Below are 18,213 nucleotides of genomic sequence, written 5' to 3' on the forward strand. Positions count from 1 at the left end.
TAATAACATATGAACCTCCGATATAAAACTGTCAATGTTTTACTTTGCCTTAGAGACATCACTTCAGTGATAGGTAGGCTATTATTTCTGCATTAGTTGTGCAAGTTCCCATGATGCAGTTCTTGGAAGGCAGGCAGGCATTTCTCGGCATAACACCTGCGCGCAGAGAGGAGAACGCTCCTATGCGACCAGCCAAGCGGACAGTGTTACATTAAGAACAACAAAGAAAAGTAAAGTAAACATACCGTAGTTCTACGAGGGAGCGCACCGGCGAACAGGATAACAGGGAAGGTATGGAGGCTCTACAAGTGCAAAATGTGCATACCGGTAGGCTACAATGAAGAATTTGAACTGTCTAAACTAGAGATTGTTACGCTCGACACCGCCTACTCGACACCGATTCGAGCATAATGAAGCGGAAGCATCGATGGGCGGTGTTTCGATCATAGCTCTAAGAAGCCGTTTCGATCTTTCGATCGCTGCTAAATTCAAAGGGAAAGCTCTTCGTCTTTTCGGCTGTGTGCCATTGGCAAGGGGCTCAAATGTTTGACTCCAACCAGCTGAGGAGAGGCAAGTATCTTTTCCTCTCCTCAGCTGGGTGGAGTCAAAATCACGACTCCACCCACCTCGGGAGAGGAAAGTATCTTTTTTTTTTTTTTTTTCTTGAGAGGAAAGTATCTGAAATGAGAGGAGAATTTCCTGTACAGTGTCTTTGACTTACCTCCAGACACTCAGATATCTGTTCACACAAACCACATTAAAGAGGAAACAACATTATTTCAGATTATAATCCATCAAGAGTACAAAAATGCAAAGGAAACTCTTACCTGCATTAAAACAGTGGTTTGGGTATGGACTTTGATTCACACACTGACAGCAGCAACTGTAGCTTTCTTCCTCCCTGGTTAATAACTCATGAAAACAGAAGTTTTCTGTCTGCAGAGTATTTACATGAAGTTCTGTTATGAACCACAGCTTGACTTGATCTTCTGACGAACGCTGAGGACGGCTGACTGCCGAAACGTGTCCGTTTTCTTGCTGCTGTGCAGTTTCATGAATTAAAAAGTGTTAAACTTGTAGTGAGTGCTGTCAAAAACTTTTTGTACTTCTGTTTCAAAAACCAGCAGCAACATGATTTGATTTCCTTTATTGGCAAATGATTGATTAGCATTGATTTTATAACACAAGAATAGCACAGTTATTCAGCATTTTAATTGTGCTTTTTTTTTTTTTACATAACATTAATCATTTTACTTTTCCAAAGCAACTTATAGTAATAGGGAGTGTATCTCTTTAAAAATATATATATACAAGTGCTTCTGTGTGCAGTGCTATAGGGTTGGTTGGCAGTCTTAAAACATGTGTGTTAACAAGTACTATATCAGAATTTCACATCAGTATTTAGTCAAAATTTTAAATCACAACATTTACTAACACAAAAAACATGTATAAAAAACAAAACGTGATTGATAGTTTAAGATAGCCAGAGATTTATTAATTTTAACTCTTTACATTTGTTTATTAAGAAACAAATGAATCTGTCTAAAGTTGTCCACAGATATCTCAGGTCATCATTCAGTGGTCTCCTTGTTGTCCCCCAGATCAGTACAAAATCACGTCCTTATGTCTGCTCTTGAGCAAAGCACTAAATGCTTTTTGGTCTTTTTGCTCCTTATCATCATTCAGCCCGCTGATTTTCTTTCCCACATCCTGCTGAGACTTTGAGTGAATGGGTGGTGGGTTTTCAGGATTCTTTTGCCTGGTATGTGTGACTCTCGTCTTAGGCTGTGGAGATGCAGAAGTGGTGCCCATTTCCACTGGAGCTATTGATCAAGGACAAAACAGAAACATTTCTGTACTGACTTTTGTGGCCAGAGATTGAATGTAAATTCTTTCATGACTTTTTATGCCTGTAAACTTACCATGTTTTATGATGCTCTCCATCTTCCTCCAGACTTGGACCTGAAGGTTTTCCACGTGTTTGGGAACATCTATTAGTATCTCTGGAAGCCCCTGTGGATCTGGCAGTGCACCCTGCGCTCTAAGGGAAAAATCAAGACATCAAAACAGGGATAGCTAGATGACTTCCTTCGTGGATACGATAACAGCAGCAGAGAAGTTGTTGTTGGCTGTATTACAATGAGTTACTGAAGCTAGTGGTACAGAGGTATGGTATGTCTCTCTATATGGTCATGTGAAATTATGTATAATTTACAGAAGGAATTAGGAAGTAATAATAGTTACCTTTTCATTTCAGTCTTGAAGGTCTGAAATTGAACAAAAGAAAAGTATGAGCAGGCTTCAGATCACATTGTACAAATCCATTTTCAACCGCTTATCTGAGGTACAGCGGGCAGCAGATCCACCAGTGAGCCAGTGTATCAAATCAGACCTTTAAATTTTAATCAGTACCTGTATGGACGAGTTGTCAGCCTGTAAGTCTTCCACATCTTTCACAATGTCGGATAGTGAGTATGTGACTCCGCTCATCTCTGTGATCTTTTCCATCATACAAATCTTCTCAGTCTCTTCATTTTTTAACGCCGCTAATCTGGCTTCTTCTTCTCTATCAAGAAAGTGGCGAAGCTCCTGAAAGTTCTTCTTGATCTTCTCCTCAGTGTCACGGCTCTGAATCTGTGAATCACAGTAAGAACAAGGGGTCATCCTATTGTCTACTGTATTATCTACTTCTTCATGTTTAAAACTGTACAGCTGCTGACAAACCTTAATCTGTTCAATTGATGATTCACAGAACCGCTTGATTTTTTCAAAATCTTTCTTCTTCTCTTTGAGTGAAGTCTGGGGGGAAAAAAAACTCCCTTGAATTTCATGAAGAAACAGATCCTCCAACATTGACTCAAAGGTTGCACAAACTGTACCACAATGTCGAATTAATAAAAGCAGAATTAAAGTGATTTAGCACTGACTGGTACAATTTGCCATGATACTGCATAAAATATACATATATTCACCTGATGTGACTCTGAGTCATTTCTGTGTCCTCCTGATGGATCGACCTGATCTCTGGCTATGTAAGCTTCAATTAAATTCTTCAGGGCATAATTAATTGGAGGATCATGAACACGGTGGACCTGCTGGCAGAGTGGGCATTTCCGAGAGATTTTACCCTGCCAGGATCGGTGTATACAGGCCTTACAGAAGCTGTGGCCGCACGGCAGCACCACAGGATCAGTGAAAATACACTGACAAACTGGACACGAATTGTCGTCAGTGGATGCTAAATCGAGATCTCTATTTGTCTCTCTTGCAGCAGAGGTTGATGGCAGTTCCACAGGTGGGCCCAATATGGCTGCAAATCAAAGAAACAAGTTATTATGAAATATTGCCGAAACAACTCGTATGTTACTCAAATACAATTAAAATATTCATTATTCTCTGGTGAATCATTGATTTTCTTCCCGCATATACACAAAGTTCAGAACATGGATATAGAAATTGTGCACTGCTTTTTGGGTTAATGTACAGGAAGGAAACTTCCATAGCCGACTATAACACTTTACCTCGTCTTAACTGTGATTCAAGGTTATGGCATCTCATTGCAATGAAAATGTCCAGTGTTGTCTCCACAGCACCCTCTTCCCCATAAACCTGCACCAGTCTGTCCACTGTTCGCTCTCTGGTAGCTCCCTCCAGTTGGGATGTCGGGATGGGTCGACATCCTTCACTCTCATTCTGGACCAAGTGCCACTGAAATGTCTCCAGCTCACGATCAGTCAGATCATCCAGGTGATCTTTCAGTAACTGTTTAATTCGGACAGGTGTTGTCATTCTTGACTCTTGGTAACCTGATCAGCTTTTTTGTGAACTGTCTGAGAAGGATTAAAAAACAAAAAAATCAAGAGGGGGCATTAAAAAACTCAACGTAATTGGCATATACTCAGTATACAATTTGGTCAAAGTACTGTGCTGTGGCCATTTATCCTGACAATGCCTAAGTGCTGCAGCTTTTCCTGTTAGAAAGACGGTGAAGGCAAAGTCCCTTATTAAACTAATAAACTAATGTTGACTTTTTAAACAGACATTTATTTTTAAATATGGGATGTGTGGTTAACTTATTTGTACATTGAATGTAGGGGATAAGCTATTGGCTTGTTGTGCTAACTAAATATAAAATGTATCCTTATTTCATAAAATATAATAATAACAATTAGACACCACTTTGACACAAATAGTCTCTTTGAAAGTAGAAGTGTCACAAACAAACATTTGAACATCACTGCCTTTCTCGGAGGGTGTGGTTAGGTAATACTTTACTGCATGCAAACATTATGTCCCATAAAGTTAATCTAGGTAAATCAATAATAAATCGAAAAGCAGGAGTACTATTTATTCATTTCTGTCATTTGCTACTCACCCTATATCCAGTATATACACAAATATAATTATTAGGAACTGTTCTTCTTACCTCCTTCTCAGCTGGCTGCAGGAGATGAAAACAGAAGTCCCTTCTTCTTATGGTGTAGTACTGCTGGCAGTCGATGCCTTAAATAGTCAATCCAGTCATCCAGTCAACTTGGGAACGTCCAAAAACAGAAATAAGGAGCAGGGCGGGGTGGGGTTTTAGGGGGTATTGATTGATACGTGGATGGATGGATGGATGGATGGATGGGCAAAGAAAAGGCACGTAACAACCAGTCAAGAGAGCAATATCGCCCACCAACACCGTCTGGTACCGCCCTTTCCCGACGGTTTCTTATCTACTTTGGTATGCAACCTCATAAATGACGTAGGAGGAAGTGCAACTTGTATTTTGATCAGCACCTGGCTGTACCAGGAAAGAAGGCTGAAAGAAGGACAGTCAGTTTTTATTAGAGCCATATATTTCTGACTTTAGCCCGGGCGGTTAGCCCCCAAACCGAAAGTAATTAAGTTACGGAGCAAATGACGGTGATGACAAATCAGCCAAATGTGAATCGAAAGAAAGATGCTAGTGATACTGTACATGTTGGTACAGTTAGTATCGCTGGCAATTAGCCTAACTTATTGTTGTTTAACTGATAATGGGCTCAAACCATATTGACTTACGTGTAAAATAAGAATTGCCATTCACGTATCCCAGCCATTGATACCCGATGACTTGTTTTCCCTGTCGCCATTTTAAAAGTCCCGCGCCGCTGTCAGGCGTATCCTAGCAACATTGACAGCACTTCCGGAGAAAACGGGAAAAATCGCCCTTTCCGTAATGGTAGTCTTCTACTCCTGATGAGTATACCCACTGAAAACGCATAACAATTTCAGTGTACCCACTACAACAAAACAGTACCCACCTAAAAAGCAGTAGGCCTACCTGCTACAACAAATCAGACTACACCTCTGGTCTAAAACCAATAGCCTAATATTTATCTTCCATAGGCCAGACTTACTCATTCTGAAAGAAATAGATTATTTTGCTATTACAATCATAACAATTGATGCCCTTTTTATGCTGCTTGACATGCTACAAACTAAATTTTGTTGTGTTTATATCCAATGACAATATCAATCTATCTATCTCTACCTATTTTTTACAGTCTATGATCTCTACCAGAGAGCGGGTCGTCTAATGATCAGAGGGTTCAGGGTTGGCGGTTTGAATCCCGCTCCTGTCCTAGTTGCTGCTGTAGTGTCCTTGGGCAAGACACCTTACCCACCTTGCTCCTGATGGGCCGTGGTTAGCGCCTTGCATGGCTTTGGGTATCGTTGCAGGTATAGTAAAGCGCTATATAAATACAGACCATTTACCATTTACCACCAATCATGATTTATTTTTCTTTCTTTCTTTCTTTTTCTTTTTTTTTTTTACATTACTGCAGTAGTCGAGCATCCTGGGTTCACCTATAGGCCAACTGTAGCTATAAAACAATAAATGGGGCAGGAGACAGGATGACATGTCCAGCAGCAACTCTGCTTCCACTTTATACTTCTAACCTGAGTCAGACACACCCATACAACCAAAACCCCAGTGGAAAATCCCTCCAACCTCATACCCATACAGCTATGCTCATCCCTCTGGCAATTCAGAGGGCCGCAGCTCCTTGTAACACGTAAACACAAAACAGTCTGTTACATCATTTGACTTTTGACCATAGCAGTGGTCGCAAACATTGACAAGCATCAGTATTTCACATTAGCAAAAACAATCACTTACCTACCCTATTTCTAACTGTGTAACCATTACAGATCTGAAAATGCATGAAAATAGCCCAAATCCTAGTTAGGATAGACCAAGATATCTTTATTTGAACTTTTTACATCACTTTATCAAAAAACAAGGTGAATCAGAGTGTTGACGGTAGTCCCCTGTAGCTGCGGGACTTCTCAATGGGTCGACATCCTTCTTTCTGACTGAAGACCAACCACTGAAATATCTCCAGCTCATCAATCAGCTGGTTCAGGTGATCTTTCACTTATTTTTCCATTCATTCAGGTGGTGTCATTCTTGACTGCTGACAAGTTGATCAGCTTCTTTGTGAACCGTTTGAAAAAGACGGAGCAACCATTAAGAACCTCATTCAACTGGCATACAACAGTATAATGCACAAGGTCCAAGTACTAAAGCTGTTTTTCCTGCTTGTGCCTTGTATGCTGCAGTTTTGCCTGTTGAACAGATGGTGGAGGCAAAGTCCATGTTATGTTTTGCCAGTTTTAAACAACATGCAACACAAAAGGATATGTTCAGAATGAATGATTCAGTACAGGTCACAACCTTTTATTTTCAACATTTAATTTGAACATACATCCTAATTTCATACAATTAATCAGTTGTATGAGTAGATATCACTCTGACACAATTGTGACTCCCTTTAAAAGAAGCCTAGGAGTATTACAAACGATATTTTGAGCATCACTGCCTTTCTAGGAAGAGCTAGCACTATTTAACAAAATGACAACAACGTGTTAACTAATTCTCAATTAAAATAACCAAAACTTGACAAACTAAACAAAAACATAGGCCTGCTAATTTCATTTAAGTGCCATTTGCCGCTCACCTTTGCTTTTGGGGCTAAATCTAGTTTACTCAGAAATATCTGGCTCTTAGAAGTAATTTTTTTCTGTCCTAATTTCTGAGCACAGCTGCTGCTAAAAACACAGGCAACAGCTGGAAGCTTCTCTTCCTCTCGTGTCCCCTCTGTTGAAAAAGCACTGCACTTGACTGACCTCTTGTGGAGAGAGACAATGATAATAGTAAAAGTATGAGGAAGAAGAAATGACATTCTCTTATCTACTTATTACATAATCAATGCTGAATTATCAATCAGACAAAGCCATTGAAAGTGCAGACACCCCCATAGAGCCACTAAAATCTCTTAATGTGGCAATGGAGCGTCTAATATTTTTTATCATCTAATACACTGTAAAATCAGGAAATGCCTTTCTATTAAAAATAGGTTTTGAGGCCAGACTTAAAAATGGATACAGACTCTGACAGTCTTACAGCAAAGGCTTTGTCCCCTTTTTGTTTTCATCCTTGTCTCTAGAACAAACAGCAGACATGTTCGTCCTGAGTGACCATGCAGTTTAGTCCTGGTTAAAACTTTAGCAGCTGAGTTCTGTGCAGTCTGGCTGTTACGGTAATCAAGGCTTGATGAGATAAAAGAACATACAAAAATACAAAAGCTTCAGTGTCCTTAAAATTTAAAACTGGTGTCATTTTACACAAGACATAAGACTTTTTTTTTTTTTTTTTTTGCAACAGTAGCAGAGAAGTACACGACAAGTGAAGAAAGTAAGGAATAAAATATAAAGACATGTACAAATGTAAACAAAAATACTTACTGGTATACAACATTATTTAAATAGAGAAAATAGCAATATTTCTTAGATGATTGCACAAGAAAAAAACAAACACAATTGCACAAATACAGGGATATACACCACTAAAAGTAAGAGTGTCCACAAGTATGTTTTCCCTAGCCGTGTCTTGAACATGGGCATCCATGAGCAACCTGAGCAGGACTCTGTTGATTAGTGGTGCACTGTCCCTATGAAATAAACTAATAAATGGAAATGGAAATGGAGATGTTTTCAAAAAATATCCAGCAGTGCACCTAAAACAATCACGTGGAGGTTTCGAACTCTTGGTGACTAAACTCTATAAACATCAGGAACAAGAGTTGAGTGCGTACCCCCCTTTGATTTTTTTTGCTGCGACGTTCAAAACGGTACCATTACTTATTTATCCTGGCCAAGCTGACTGAGCACACTGGCATTTCATCAGCAACACCCTGCTTTTCACCCTTAGCGGCTACGCACACTGACGCCCGGATGCTGCCAAACACGACCATGGACGACTGATTCGCTGAGCAGTTGGAGGGTCAGTAGCTTATTGCTTGGGGGCATCACGACAGTATCTGCTGAAGCAAGAAAGAGCATTACTCATTCACTTCCCCCAGTCAGATTATTTCTCCAAAACAGCAGAGAAAGGAGACTGTCATGACTCAGCCTTTTGGCCCCATCCATTCCTCTCAGTTGTGATGATGTAACAGATGGCATATTCACCCTCATTAGTCACAACAAATGAAAAGTCGTGGCTAAATGTATCACAGCTAGTGAAGCTCTGATTGCACAATTAGTCTATTCTGGATACAAACAGAGACATTTTGGCTCTGCAGATTGTACCACAGGATGGTTTTGGCTCCAAAAAGGCATGGAAATATAGAAATTTAAGCAAAAAGTTCTCAATGGGTGGATTTCCTGCAAGCTTCAACTGGTCCCATAGAAAAAGACAAGTGACATAAAGCTGGATGGATTTTCTCTACAGCTTTTTATACTACTGTACAGTAGTAGATACATTTCCTCTCCTGCCTCCAGCTACAGGATTCAATAAGGGAAGTTTATGAGGTGGACTTAAGGTAGTGAAACATACCCAGTGCACCACTTCTCCATCCAATCACAATTGTGAACACAGCTAAGAACGTGTAATTTGACATGTCACTGTGACACGAGTCTACAACATGAAGATGGCAATACGACTGATGTTAGTAATGCTTCAATAATAACACTACATTATGGAAATTCAAGCACAGACTTTCTTTCTTTGCCCATTTCAGCTCAAAACCATCCTACTTTCTCTTCTCTCGGCCTCCCGTGCTCTCACTCCTCTTCCCTCCTCTGCTTCTCTGTCTCTCATCAAGCGGGCAAGGCATAGTGTGTGGTTGGTGTGAGATAACAAAGGCTGAGGAGTTCACCATTATGTAACTTCTGTGGAGGCTGAGGAGGTGGAGGAAGAGGAGGAGAGGCAGCAGGGTTAGCACGTAGGAAAATGAGGGCAGGAGAGGGCCAGTAGCCTACGTTGCAGTGCTCATTTGTCTTCCACATAACACGCGAACATGCACGCACACACATGCTTGGCCTCCTTTTTCCGGCTCTCCATCGCGGATTCAGCTGGCTGCACTCGCAGTATACACGGCCTCATAATATTTGAACTTTTCAGTGTTTCAGCTTTGTGTTCCCACGCCGACAACCACGCATAAAGATTTTCAGGTGAAATCACTATTTTGCTCTCGTTTTTATCTCTTTGACAGTGTCGATGTGCTGTTTGTTGTCCCACCTCTGAGGCAGAGCACTGAGCAGACACACACACACACACACACACACACAGGGCCTCTAACTAACTCTCAAGCTCTATGTCTCCCTCCAGCCCCACCCGCCTGTCCTCCGATGGCCTCCCACTCATGCCACATTAAACATTTAGTGAGGCACTCTGGATCTGTGTGACACCATCTTTTAGTGCCGCCAAGCTAACAGCCCTCACACTGTGGAAAAACATAGGTGCATGCTAGTCGGAGGAAACCCGATACAGGAGTCACACTATTCTCTTCACCCATCCCTATCTCTCTTATGCACATGCATGCTCTCGAATGCAAACGCAAAATCAGTGGTTCAGAAAGGCCTATACTGTGTTGAGAGCAAGACCTGCATTAATCAATATTGATCTGTAGAGTGTGTGTCTGAATGTGCATGTGCATGTGCATGGACTTATGCAGCGTGTGTGTATATGTCTCCCTGTGTGTGTGTGTTTATTTGTGTGTGTGTCACAGTTTGCCTTTCTGCTGCAGTGAGGTGTGACCCAGGGCTGGGTGTATCCCAACCAGTGCAGTAAAAATGCTGCTGTGATGTTTTCCTGCAATATTTTTTTTTCTTCTCTCTCTCTCTCTCTTAAGATGTGGGAAGAAGAGACATTAACTGGATGTCAAAGCCAATTTTCAAACCCAGAATATGCACCAATGCGGTGTGTGTGTGTGTGTGTGTGTGCAGCTTTCAACAGTATGCCACCTAATGATGATCTAGTATCCTCTCCAGAAGAAGTTTTTAATAGTCTATACAGGGCAAAAAAAAAAAAAAAAATCAGCACCTTACTTCAACATTTTCAGTGACTTCATTGAACGAGAGGCCGTGGTCTCGCTCTCATGCTGTAGGCGCTCATTCTCGCGAGGATTCCTCCCCCTTTACTACACATACACACATACACACACACCACCATCATCATCATCACTCCTCCTCCTCTCCCCAGCCCCTCCCTTTCCGTCTCTGCTCGCCTCTCTCCTCTTCAGCCTTGCCTTGCCTGCCTGTCAGAAAGGTGCTCCAGTGTTGGAGGCTAGGCTACCTACCCTCCTCCTCCTCTTTCTTCTTATTCTTCTTCTTCCCCGGACCCGGACCAGGACCAGGACCCGGACCCCCAGTACGAGAGCCAGTCAGTCAGCCAGCCAGCCAGCCGCCGTCGTACCCCAAGGGCTAGTTGGGCTCCCCCTCCTCCTCCTCCTCCTCCTCCGACCATGGCAACCACCGCTACTTGCACCAGGTTTACCGACGAGTACCAGCTGTACGAGGAGCTCGGGAAGTAAGCAAGCAAGCAAAGCGAGCCAGTCGTAACGCTACTAAACCCTGTCTGTGACATCGTGTTTGTCTTAATGTCTTGTCGTTTTGTCCCTCACCACCACCACCACCACCACCACCTTACCCCACCCCCGCAACAACCTCGCCTCACATAATTTACTGCTTAGCCACCTAGCAGGCCAACGTAGCTCTGACCATAGACCTGTATTGTTGTTGAGTGCTGTAATAATTTTTTGTCAGTTGGTGCTTAATGGAATCCGCTGTTGCCGTGGTGCAGTCAGTGAATGCTAAGCAACCGTTGCTATCGGCTAGCTAGCTCCTCGCGCGCATTAACGGTTAACAGCGCACTGACGAACGTTCGGTTACTTACTAGCACGCGAGCGACGAGAGAGCTACCATGCTGCTGATATTGATATAAACTAGCCGAGTTAGCGCCGCGTAGCGTTGCGTCTTTTCTTTGATGAATGATGAATATATACCACACGGAGGAGGGTTGGTGGTGCATTAACAGCTGGTAGCAAAAAAAAAAAAAAAAAACCCTTCCGTGTTTTGCTATGCTAGCCGGTATTTTCTCTCTGGTCTGCAGTGAGTGGGGCCCCGAGAGAGACATCGGAGACGTAAGTTAGCTCCTGCCCTGTGACATTTCACCGGCCCCACGGCTCTGACAGCTCCGTGCGGGCTCCGTAGTTAGACCAGAGGCTGTGATGGTCGGTAGCTAACTAGGCCGACCGACCGACCACTTTTTTTTTTTCGTTCTGCCCCCCTCCCCTTCCCCGAGCAGCTGCAGATGATTTGTGTAACCGTGTTGAGTAACGTTACGTACGTACCCCTGGATGATCACTTAATGAGGAAGTTATTTTATTCGGTCCAGGTTGCTGCTGCTGCTGCTGCTGCTGCTGCGGCTGCATGCGCGTTTGCATTGTAATGCATCATCATCAATATCATCGTCACGTTGTCAATAAAATACATTGCGGTGTTGTTGGTGTTGGCTGTGTGACTCTGAAACTGAGGTAATCGCAGCTTTACAGACAATTTGGTGTTTACTGTGCAAGAGGCAGTGACGTGTTTTCTCGGTATTTTGATGACGGCAAGAAAACCGGGCCACTACCTCCCCTGTTTCATCATCATAATCATCAGCATCAGCAGCAGCAGCAGCAGCAGCATCTGTTGTTCTTGGCCGGTGAAGCCCCCCCCCCAACCCCTCACACCCCCTCTCTCCGGCAGCATCAGGACGACATTGGCTTTATAAACCTACACCAAGCCTTAATTTCCAGCTGCCCATTTACACTATCTGCCTAATAATTGTCAGTAATCCTGCCTCTGATTGCTACAGCTAATGCACTTCATGGTGTATATCTGTATCTGGGCTCTACTGTCTCCCTGAGTCCTCCTCTCCCTCTCTCTCCCAGACTGACCGCTTACCTCAGCTTATGTTTCTGCACTGGTTTGTTAATGCATTTTGCTCCGTCATAGGTTATTAACGTCAACCCCCCACCCCCACCTCCACCCCTTTGAGTTGTACTTATGTCACCTGTCACCTCTCATTCACTGGTAAATAATTGAAACTAAGAGCAGAGTGCAGCAGAAAGTAGCAGCAACCCTCCATATGTCATCAAGAGCAGGGGTGGAGGGGGGGGGGCTGGGCTGGGAGCAGGCCTCCTCTTTGGGGGGAAACTGCAGGGCCAGATACTGCAGATTGTGCATGCTGTGATATAGGCACAGTGAGAATCATGCATAATTACTTTTTACTGTGATGCACAAAATTGAACACCAATCACCACCACAGAAGCCAGTAGGTGAAAATGTGCGGGTGTTCAACTAGGTCAATATGAAACTCCTCGGAGTAGGAGTCGGTTTATAACGTGTTATGCACTTCCTTTTCTGCTCGAGTAGATTTATAACTGAACTTTGTTACCTTGCGAGCGCATTAAGTAGCCTATTGTTGTGCGTGATGCAGCCCATTCTTTGCAATGGTTGTTGGAAAATGAATTTCCTTTGGAGCAGGAGATTGTATTGTATTGTATTGTGGCGCCTATCAGAGATTAGCAAATAAAAGTACATGGCCATTCACTTTTAATCCAAGACCTGAGCTGATATCATCATCACCCGTGCTGGAGAAGCTTGGCTGTGTTGGTTTGCTGGGTTTTCTTTTTTTGTTTGATTGTTACTCACGTTTTCTGGCTGCATACACGTATGTTGTGAAAGCAAATGACTGTAAACTCTTTGTGTGTGTGTGAGTGAGTGAGTGAATGAAAGACAGATAAGATTGTTAGCATACACAAACAAACCACTGCCACATGCATGGATACAGTTTCAAATGTCAAGTGTGTATGTGTCTGAGAGAGAGAGAGAGAGAGAGTGCATGTGAAATGGAATTGATTTTTGGTTGTTTATGTTCTTTCTTCTTAGGGGAGCTTTTTCAGTGGTGCGTAGGTGTGTAAAGAAGTCATCAGGACAGGAATATGCTGCAAAAATCATCAACACTAAGAAGCTGTCTGCAAGAGGTACGGTAACACACTCACCCAAACTCTACTCTGTGCATGCATGCTCGGCCCCCCCCCCCTATGCTCCACCACTGCTTACATATCTCACTGTCATTAATATCAATGGGCTGGCTAACTAAGAACCTTCTGAGCAGTGTGTGAACATGACAACACCCAACGTTTCCTGGGAATTGTTTTGAGTCATGGAGTAGCCGTAAATCAAACCCTGCCCTCGTTCTACAAAAGACATCTTACTGAAAGGTAACATTAGAGGAGCGCATGCCATGCAGCCACTTTTGGGAATAGGGGCAGGCAGTGGACGGATAACAAAGCAAGACACAGGAAAAGTAGTTGTGATGCAGTGAATGTGAGCAGAGGAAAAGGTTAGCAGCAGCGGCAGCAGCAGCAGGCAGCAGGCTGTCAATATGGCAGCAAATGTACAGAAAGCGCTGCAGTGTGTCAGTTAAATCCTGCAGCTTCCCGAGACCAAGATGTGCTGTATGAGGCTTCAACAACTGCTGGGAAAAATGAGCTTTAACTTGATGTCAACGCTAGTATGGTATTTGGCTGCTATGCATTATGTAATCTTAGCTACGTTCATAGACAGTCATGTTATTTAGCTGATTGTCATCACTACCCGTCCAGTTTTAGTAATTATTACAGCGTAGCCAGTGCACCCAACAGGGTAACGCAAACTCCTTTATTTAGCTGCAGTTATGTTATAACTACCTCCCTTTCTTGTCCGCTAATTGATCAAAAGGCACAAGCTTGAACTAAACTCAAATTTCTCCTGTGCACATTCATCTTGATAGTCAAATTATATTTCAGTGACCATATAAGTCTCTTAAACTGGTTGATTAGAGAAGAGAAAGGGGAGTGGTGGCTGTGTTGGAGTTGAGCGTAGTAAGGCTCATTACATTAGGGATGCAAACTAGGTAATGAAATGTTTATCTGAATGCAGGGGCCACTGTTAACTCTTAATTTTCAGATGTGAGTGATTTTAATATCAGTTTCTCCACATAAGTGGAAATTAAAGCTGTAAATAAATGACAAACATGGATAATCCCATCTATACTGACTTGCATTAACAAGCACAGGCCTCTGTCACATCCTCATCAAGCTTATTTCTTTTATTCTAGTCAACTCAATAATTCCTTGTACCCCTAACTCTTGCTGCAGACATCCTGTATATTCACTATTGCCATAAAGCAGCTCAGCGATAACCTTACTGAGAAACCCTGTTGTTGTCTAGGAAAACCTCTCTTCCGTACATATCATCTCCTCATCTTCTCGGAGATGCATATGAACTGGAGTCCTGTAATTCCAATAGCAGACAAATTCTTTTATCCAATTATTGTGTCTGTGGGGAGTTTTAATCAGCAACTTCTTGATGGTTTAATGATCGTATTTATAAACATTGTATTGAATGACTCAATCGCTCCTCTGTGGTATCATCAGACAACCGCTGTACAATGAATTGATCCCAATTTCTAAGAAGTTCTCTGTGGCTGTAGTGCACACAGATACTCTGACGTTTCCTTGTGTGTTGTGTTGTGTTGTGTTGTGTTGTGTTGTGTTGTGAGTCGCCGGCTCATTGTATCCACATATTAGCTCCACACATCTGAATTTAAAATTTGCCTCACTTGTGCTGCATCTTTGCATAGGTGGATGTTACCTCCCATGTTGTAACGGTGACGTGAACTCACGTCTGTGTGTCTGGTTTCAGATTGAGATATTTAATTTCCTTCTCTTGTCTTGTGTCTGATAAATTGGGCCCGCTGTCCTTCCTGACATTCACACACACACACACACCTGGGTTCATTTGTTCTCCTCACCTGCACACTCACTCTTTATCACCTCAGCGCCTCCTTTTTTTTTTCTTTTTTTTCCTCTCTTTCTCCATCTCCCCCAATGCCTCGCTCTTGTCTTTCTGCAAAGGGGGATTGGTCTGTATTGAGGTTAATCCACTTATGCTAAATGTATCTCATCAACCTCTAAGACCCCATGGATTCCATAGGCGCCTCCCCGTTTGCCCTGTTGTTGTCTGTGTCTGATGGCATTTGTGTCTGGCTGTGTGAAAGGAAGACAGAGGGAGCACAGAGTAACGCTAATAGGGCATGTCCGTATTGTTAAGTATCTGTGAGTGTGTTGTAATGCTGTTATTGTTCTATCCCATCAAGTGTCCACACACACACACACACACACACACACACACACACACACACACACAGGGGTAGCTCCTGGTATTAATGTCCCACCAAGGAAAAGTAAGGGCTCAGCAGAAAACTGCTGGCTCTTCACTGAGGCAAGGAGTACAATGTAGGCCTGTGTACATGTGTGTGTGTTTGCCAGGGAAGAAGAAAGCTGGCCAGGAGAGGAGGAGGAGGAGGAGGAGGAGGAGATTTTTAACAGTATAGTCTTGCAAGGAGATCAGTGACACTCCACACCAGGGAAGCAAGGTGAAATGAGACAGAGAACGAGACACTATAGAGCGAGCGAGCGAAGGAGGGAACAAGGGGGATTTTGTGCTAAGTGAAGAATTGCGGTAGGCCGTCTGGCTGACGCAACAAACGCGCACCTACCTACACACACGCACACAAAAACACAAAACGTCCACACACACAAGGAGGCAGCCAGTGCGTGAGCAGGCAGCTTGCCCGGTAGGATTTGGGTGGGTTTTTTTTAGCCCGATGGGGCGAGCGTGACCTCACGCGTGGCCTGGTGGGTAAGTCTCTCAAAGCTCTGGTAAACACTGCAGTAATCTGAGGAGCGGGGAGGAGGAGGAGGAGGACGAGGAGAGGGGGGAGGGAGGGAGGGAGGGTGGGGGGGCAGCCAGGGGAGAGGAAGGAAGGAAGGAAGCGAAAGAAGGAAGGAAGTGAGGCAGGGAGGGAGGGAGGGATGGATGTAGGCAGTTGGCTGTGGGATCGTCCAGCAGCATTCAGGCAGTTTGAGGTGGATGGGAGTGGGCAGCAGCAGCGTACACATTACACACCCACACACTCACAAACACATGCACCTGATTTTTCACTGCGAAAAAATGTTAATGCCGTCTCATTTCTGTTTTTTTTTTTCCTCTACTTTTGTTATATATTATGAAATGATGTGAGTTTTTTTTTTCTTCTTTTTTATGGCGGTATCACACCGACGCAGTAAATTTCTGCGTTGGTGTCATATGACTTTTTGCTGCGTAGAACAAATGCTCCGTTTTATTTTGTTGTTGATGTGTGAAGTGACTGTGGAAAGTAGATGGCTGCTGCATTGTCTGCTGCAACAGTGTGAGAGAGAGAGAGGGAGAGAGCCAGTGAGACAGACTATCCATTTTAATGCACTCTCCTATACTTCCACCTCTTCAACATTTTTTAGTGTCCTACATTCAGAGTCTCAGGGTTGTGTTATTGTCCCACTGAAAATAATCTAAGTTGTGCTTCTCTATAGTGTTTATTGATCAGCAATTTCCTTAAAAACCCTCCTGTCTGTTGATTCTTAGCTCACCGACCTCTTGCAGAACAAGTCGGTTTCATAATTATCGTTGCCCAACCAGGCACATTTTGGCTGCGTCGTCTCCCCGGAGTACAGCCAGGGTTCAAACCTCTGAATCACTTATTCACGTCTGATTTGAGCAGTGATTCAGACAGGTTTGGTGTTGTAAACGCTGATGACTTGTTTTCCCACGGATCAAGAAGCAGCTGACTGAAGAAAGCGTTGTTGTCAGGATTAGTGAGTGAGGTACGTCATCTCGCCACGTAAGCTGGCAAACTGTTAGCGGTAGCGGTTGACATGATGACTGCATGGGCTTTGATCTTTGCATTTGAAAATGCAGACAAGACTATGGAAGGCTATGGAAAAGCCAGACTTAAACTAGGCTCTGTTACATTAGGAAAGAAACCCCAAATTCAAACCCCCACAGATATTTGTAACTGCAGGAAGAGCGGCGAGCCGAGACCTCATCATGTTCTGCCTCAGCAAAGTACCTGGGTGGGACTTCTCTTCCAATTAGCCAGTTACATTAGAGACATTTGGCGAGGTGCTCAGTCTGAAACTCATATGGTTTGTAGACATTAGCCGTAATAGTTTTTTTTTTCAGTAATAGCTTTAAGAGAACATTAGATTTTCTTTTCTAGCTGAGTAAAACAGAAAGATGCTGATATGAGGGAAGCACAAATTTTCGGTAATTACATCAGTCAGAAATTTGTCAGAACCAAAATACCCTAAGGTGGCATCATGTAAATATCTGTATAACCACGCTTTGTCATTAAGAAAACAAGCAACTTGGCGCCTGATAACAAAATGTGCTCATAGCTTGGTCTTAGTCTTGTTTCTCCTGATTTTAAAGAAAAACCCAGTCAGTTGTATCCAGGTTAAGTTTGTATGAAGTGTGTCTTCACAGTTCAATAGATATCTGCTCATCATATGCTGATAGTATTGTGTCATATTCATTAAACATCTTCTGAAAACACCTCTATTCTCCTCACCCCCCCCCAAAAAAACAGGCCCAGTATCACTACTGAGACTGTGTCACAACAAAGTGGTGTTTTATTTGTCAGCCTTTCCCAGGCCTAACAGTTTGGATGTAAACTTGCCTGAAACAGATTGAACTGGATCCTCAAGCCGTCAGTCAGATTGTCAGCTTTGTATGTGTGGCAGAGAGCGTTGTGTGTGTGTGCATGTGTGCGTGTAGTGTACATGTGTACTTGTGTGTGTTGGGTCTTCTCCATCCTCCTCAGCTGATGTAAGATGGCTGTGAGCCCGCCCCATGGCAAAGCAGATGGCCAATTAGAGAGTAGCAGGAAGTGCCAGTAATTACCCTCCAGCCCTCTCTTTCCTGTCTTCTCCTACCACACACTCTCGCACCAACAAATAAGGAGATTGAATGAATTAGTGAGTGCTGCAGTGA

At 43.2% G+C, this 18,213-nt stretch overlaps 2 protein-coding genes across 24 annotated transcripts in view; one reads left to right on the forward strand and one right to left on the reverse strand.

Annotated features, from left to right (window-relative positions):
* Positions 1 to 2,394: 2,394 nt before the first annotated feature.
* On the reverse strand, positions 2,395 to 3,789 carry LOC146967414 (E3 ubiquitin-protein ligase TRIM35-like). Its single transcript, XM_085762204.1, has 4 exons — positions 3,522 to 3,789; positions 2,973 to 3,310; positions 2,725 to 2,799; positions 2,395 to 2,634 (listed from the first exon to the last, which is right to left on the reverse strand). The coding sequence occupies exons 1-4, from the start codon at positions 3,787 to 3,789 to the stop codon at positions 2,395 to 2,397; spliced, it is 921 nt and encodes a 306-aa protein (XP_085618330.1).
* Positions 3,790 to 10,545: 6,756 nt separating this feature from the next.
* The window catches only part of LOC146967415 (calcium/calmodulin-dependent protein kinase type II subunit gamma-like), a 42,206-nt gene continuing 34,538 nt past the window's right edge, over positions 10,546 to 18,213 (forward strand). For 12 of the 23 annotated variants that reach the window (XM_085761879.1, XM_085761885.1, XM_085761874.1 and 9 more), the window contains exons 1-2: positions 10,547 to 10,840; positions 13,246 to 13,340. In XM_085761879.1, the coding sequence (XP_085618005.1) occupies positions 10,776 to 10,840; positions 13,246 to 13,340 (160 nt within the window). In that variant the 5' untranslated portion in view covers positions 10,547 to 10,775. Of the gene's footprint in view, positions 10,841 to 13,245; positions 13,341 to 18,213 lie in introns of all 23 variants that reach the window. The other 11 variants (XM_085761888.1, XM_085761893.1, XM_085761889.1 and 8 more) reach the window with 3 other exon arrangements.

This window comes from Trachurus japonicus, chromosome 19, assembly GCF_045865225.1.
Source record: "Trachurus japonicus isolate A0001 chromosome 19, Traja_1.0".
In the NCBI taxonomy this organism is placed as follows: domain Eukaryota; kingdom Metazoa; phylum Chordata; class Actinopteri; order Carangiformes; family Carangidae; genus Trachurus; species Trachurus japonicus.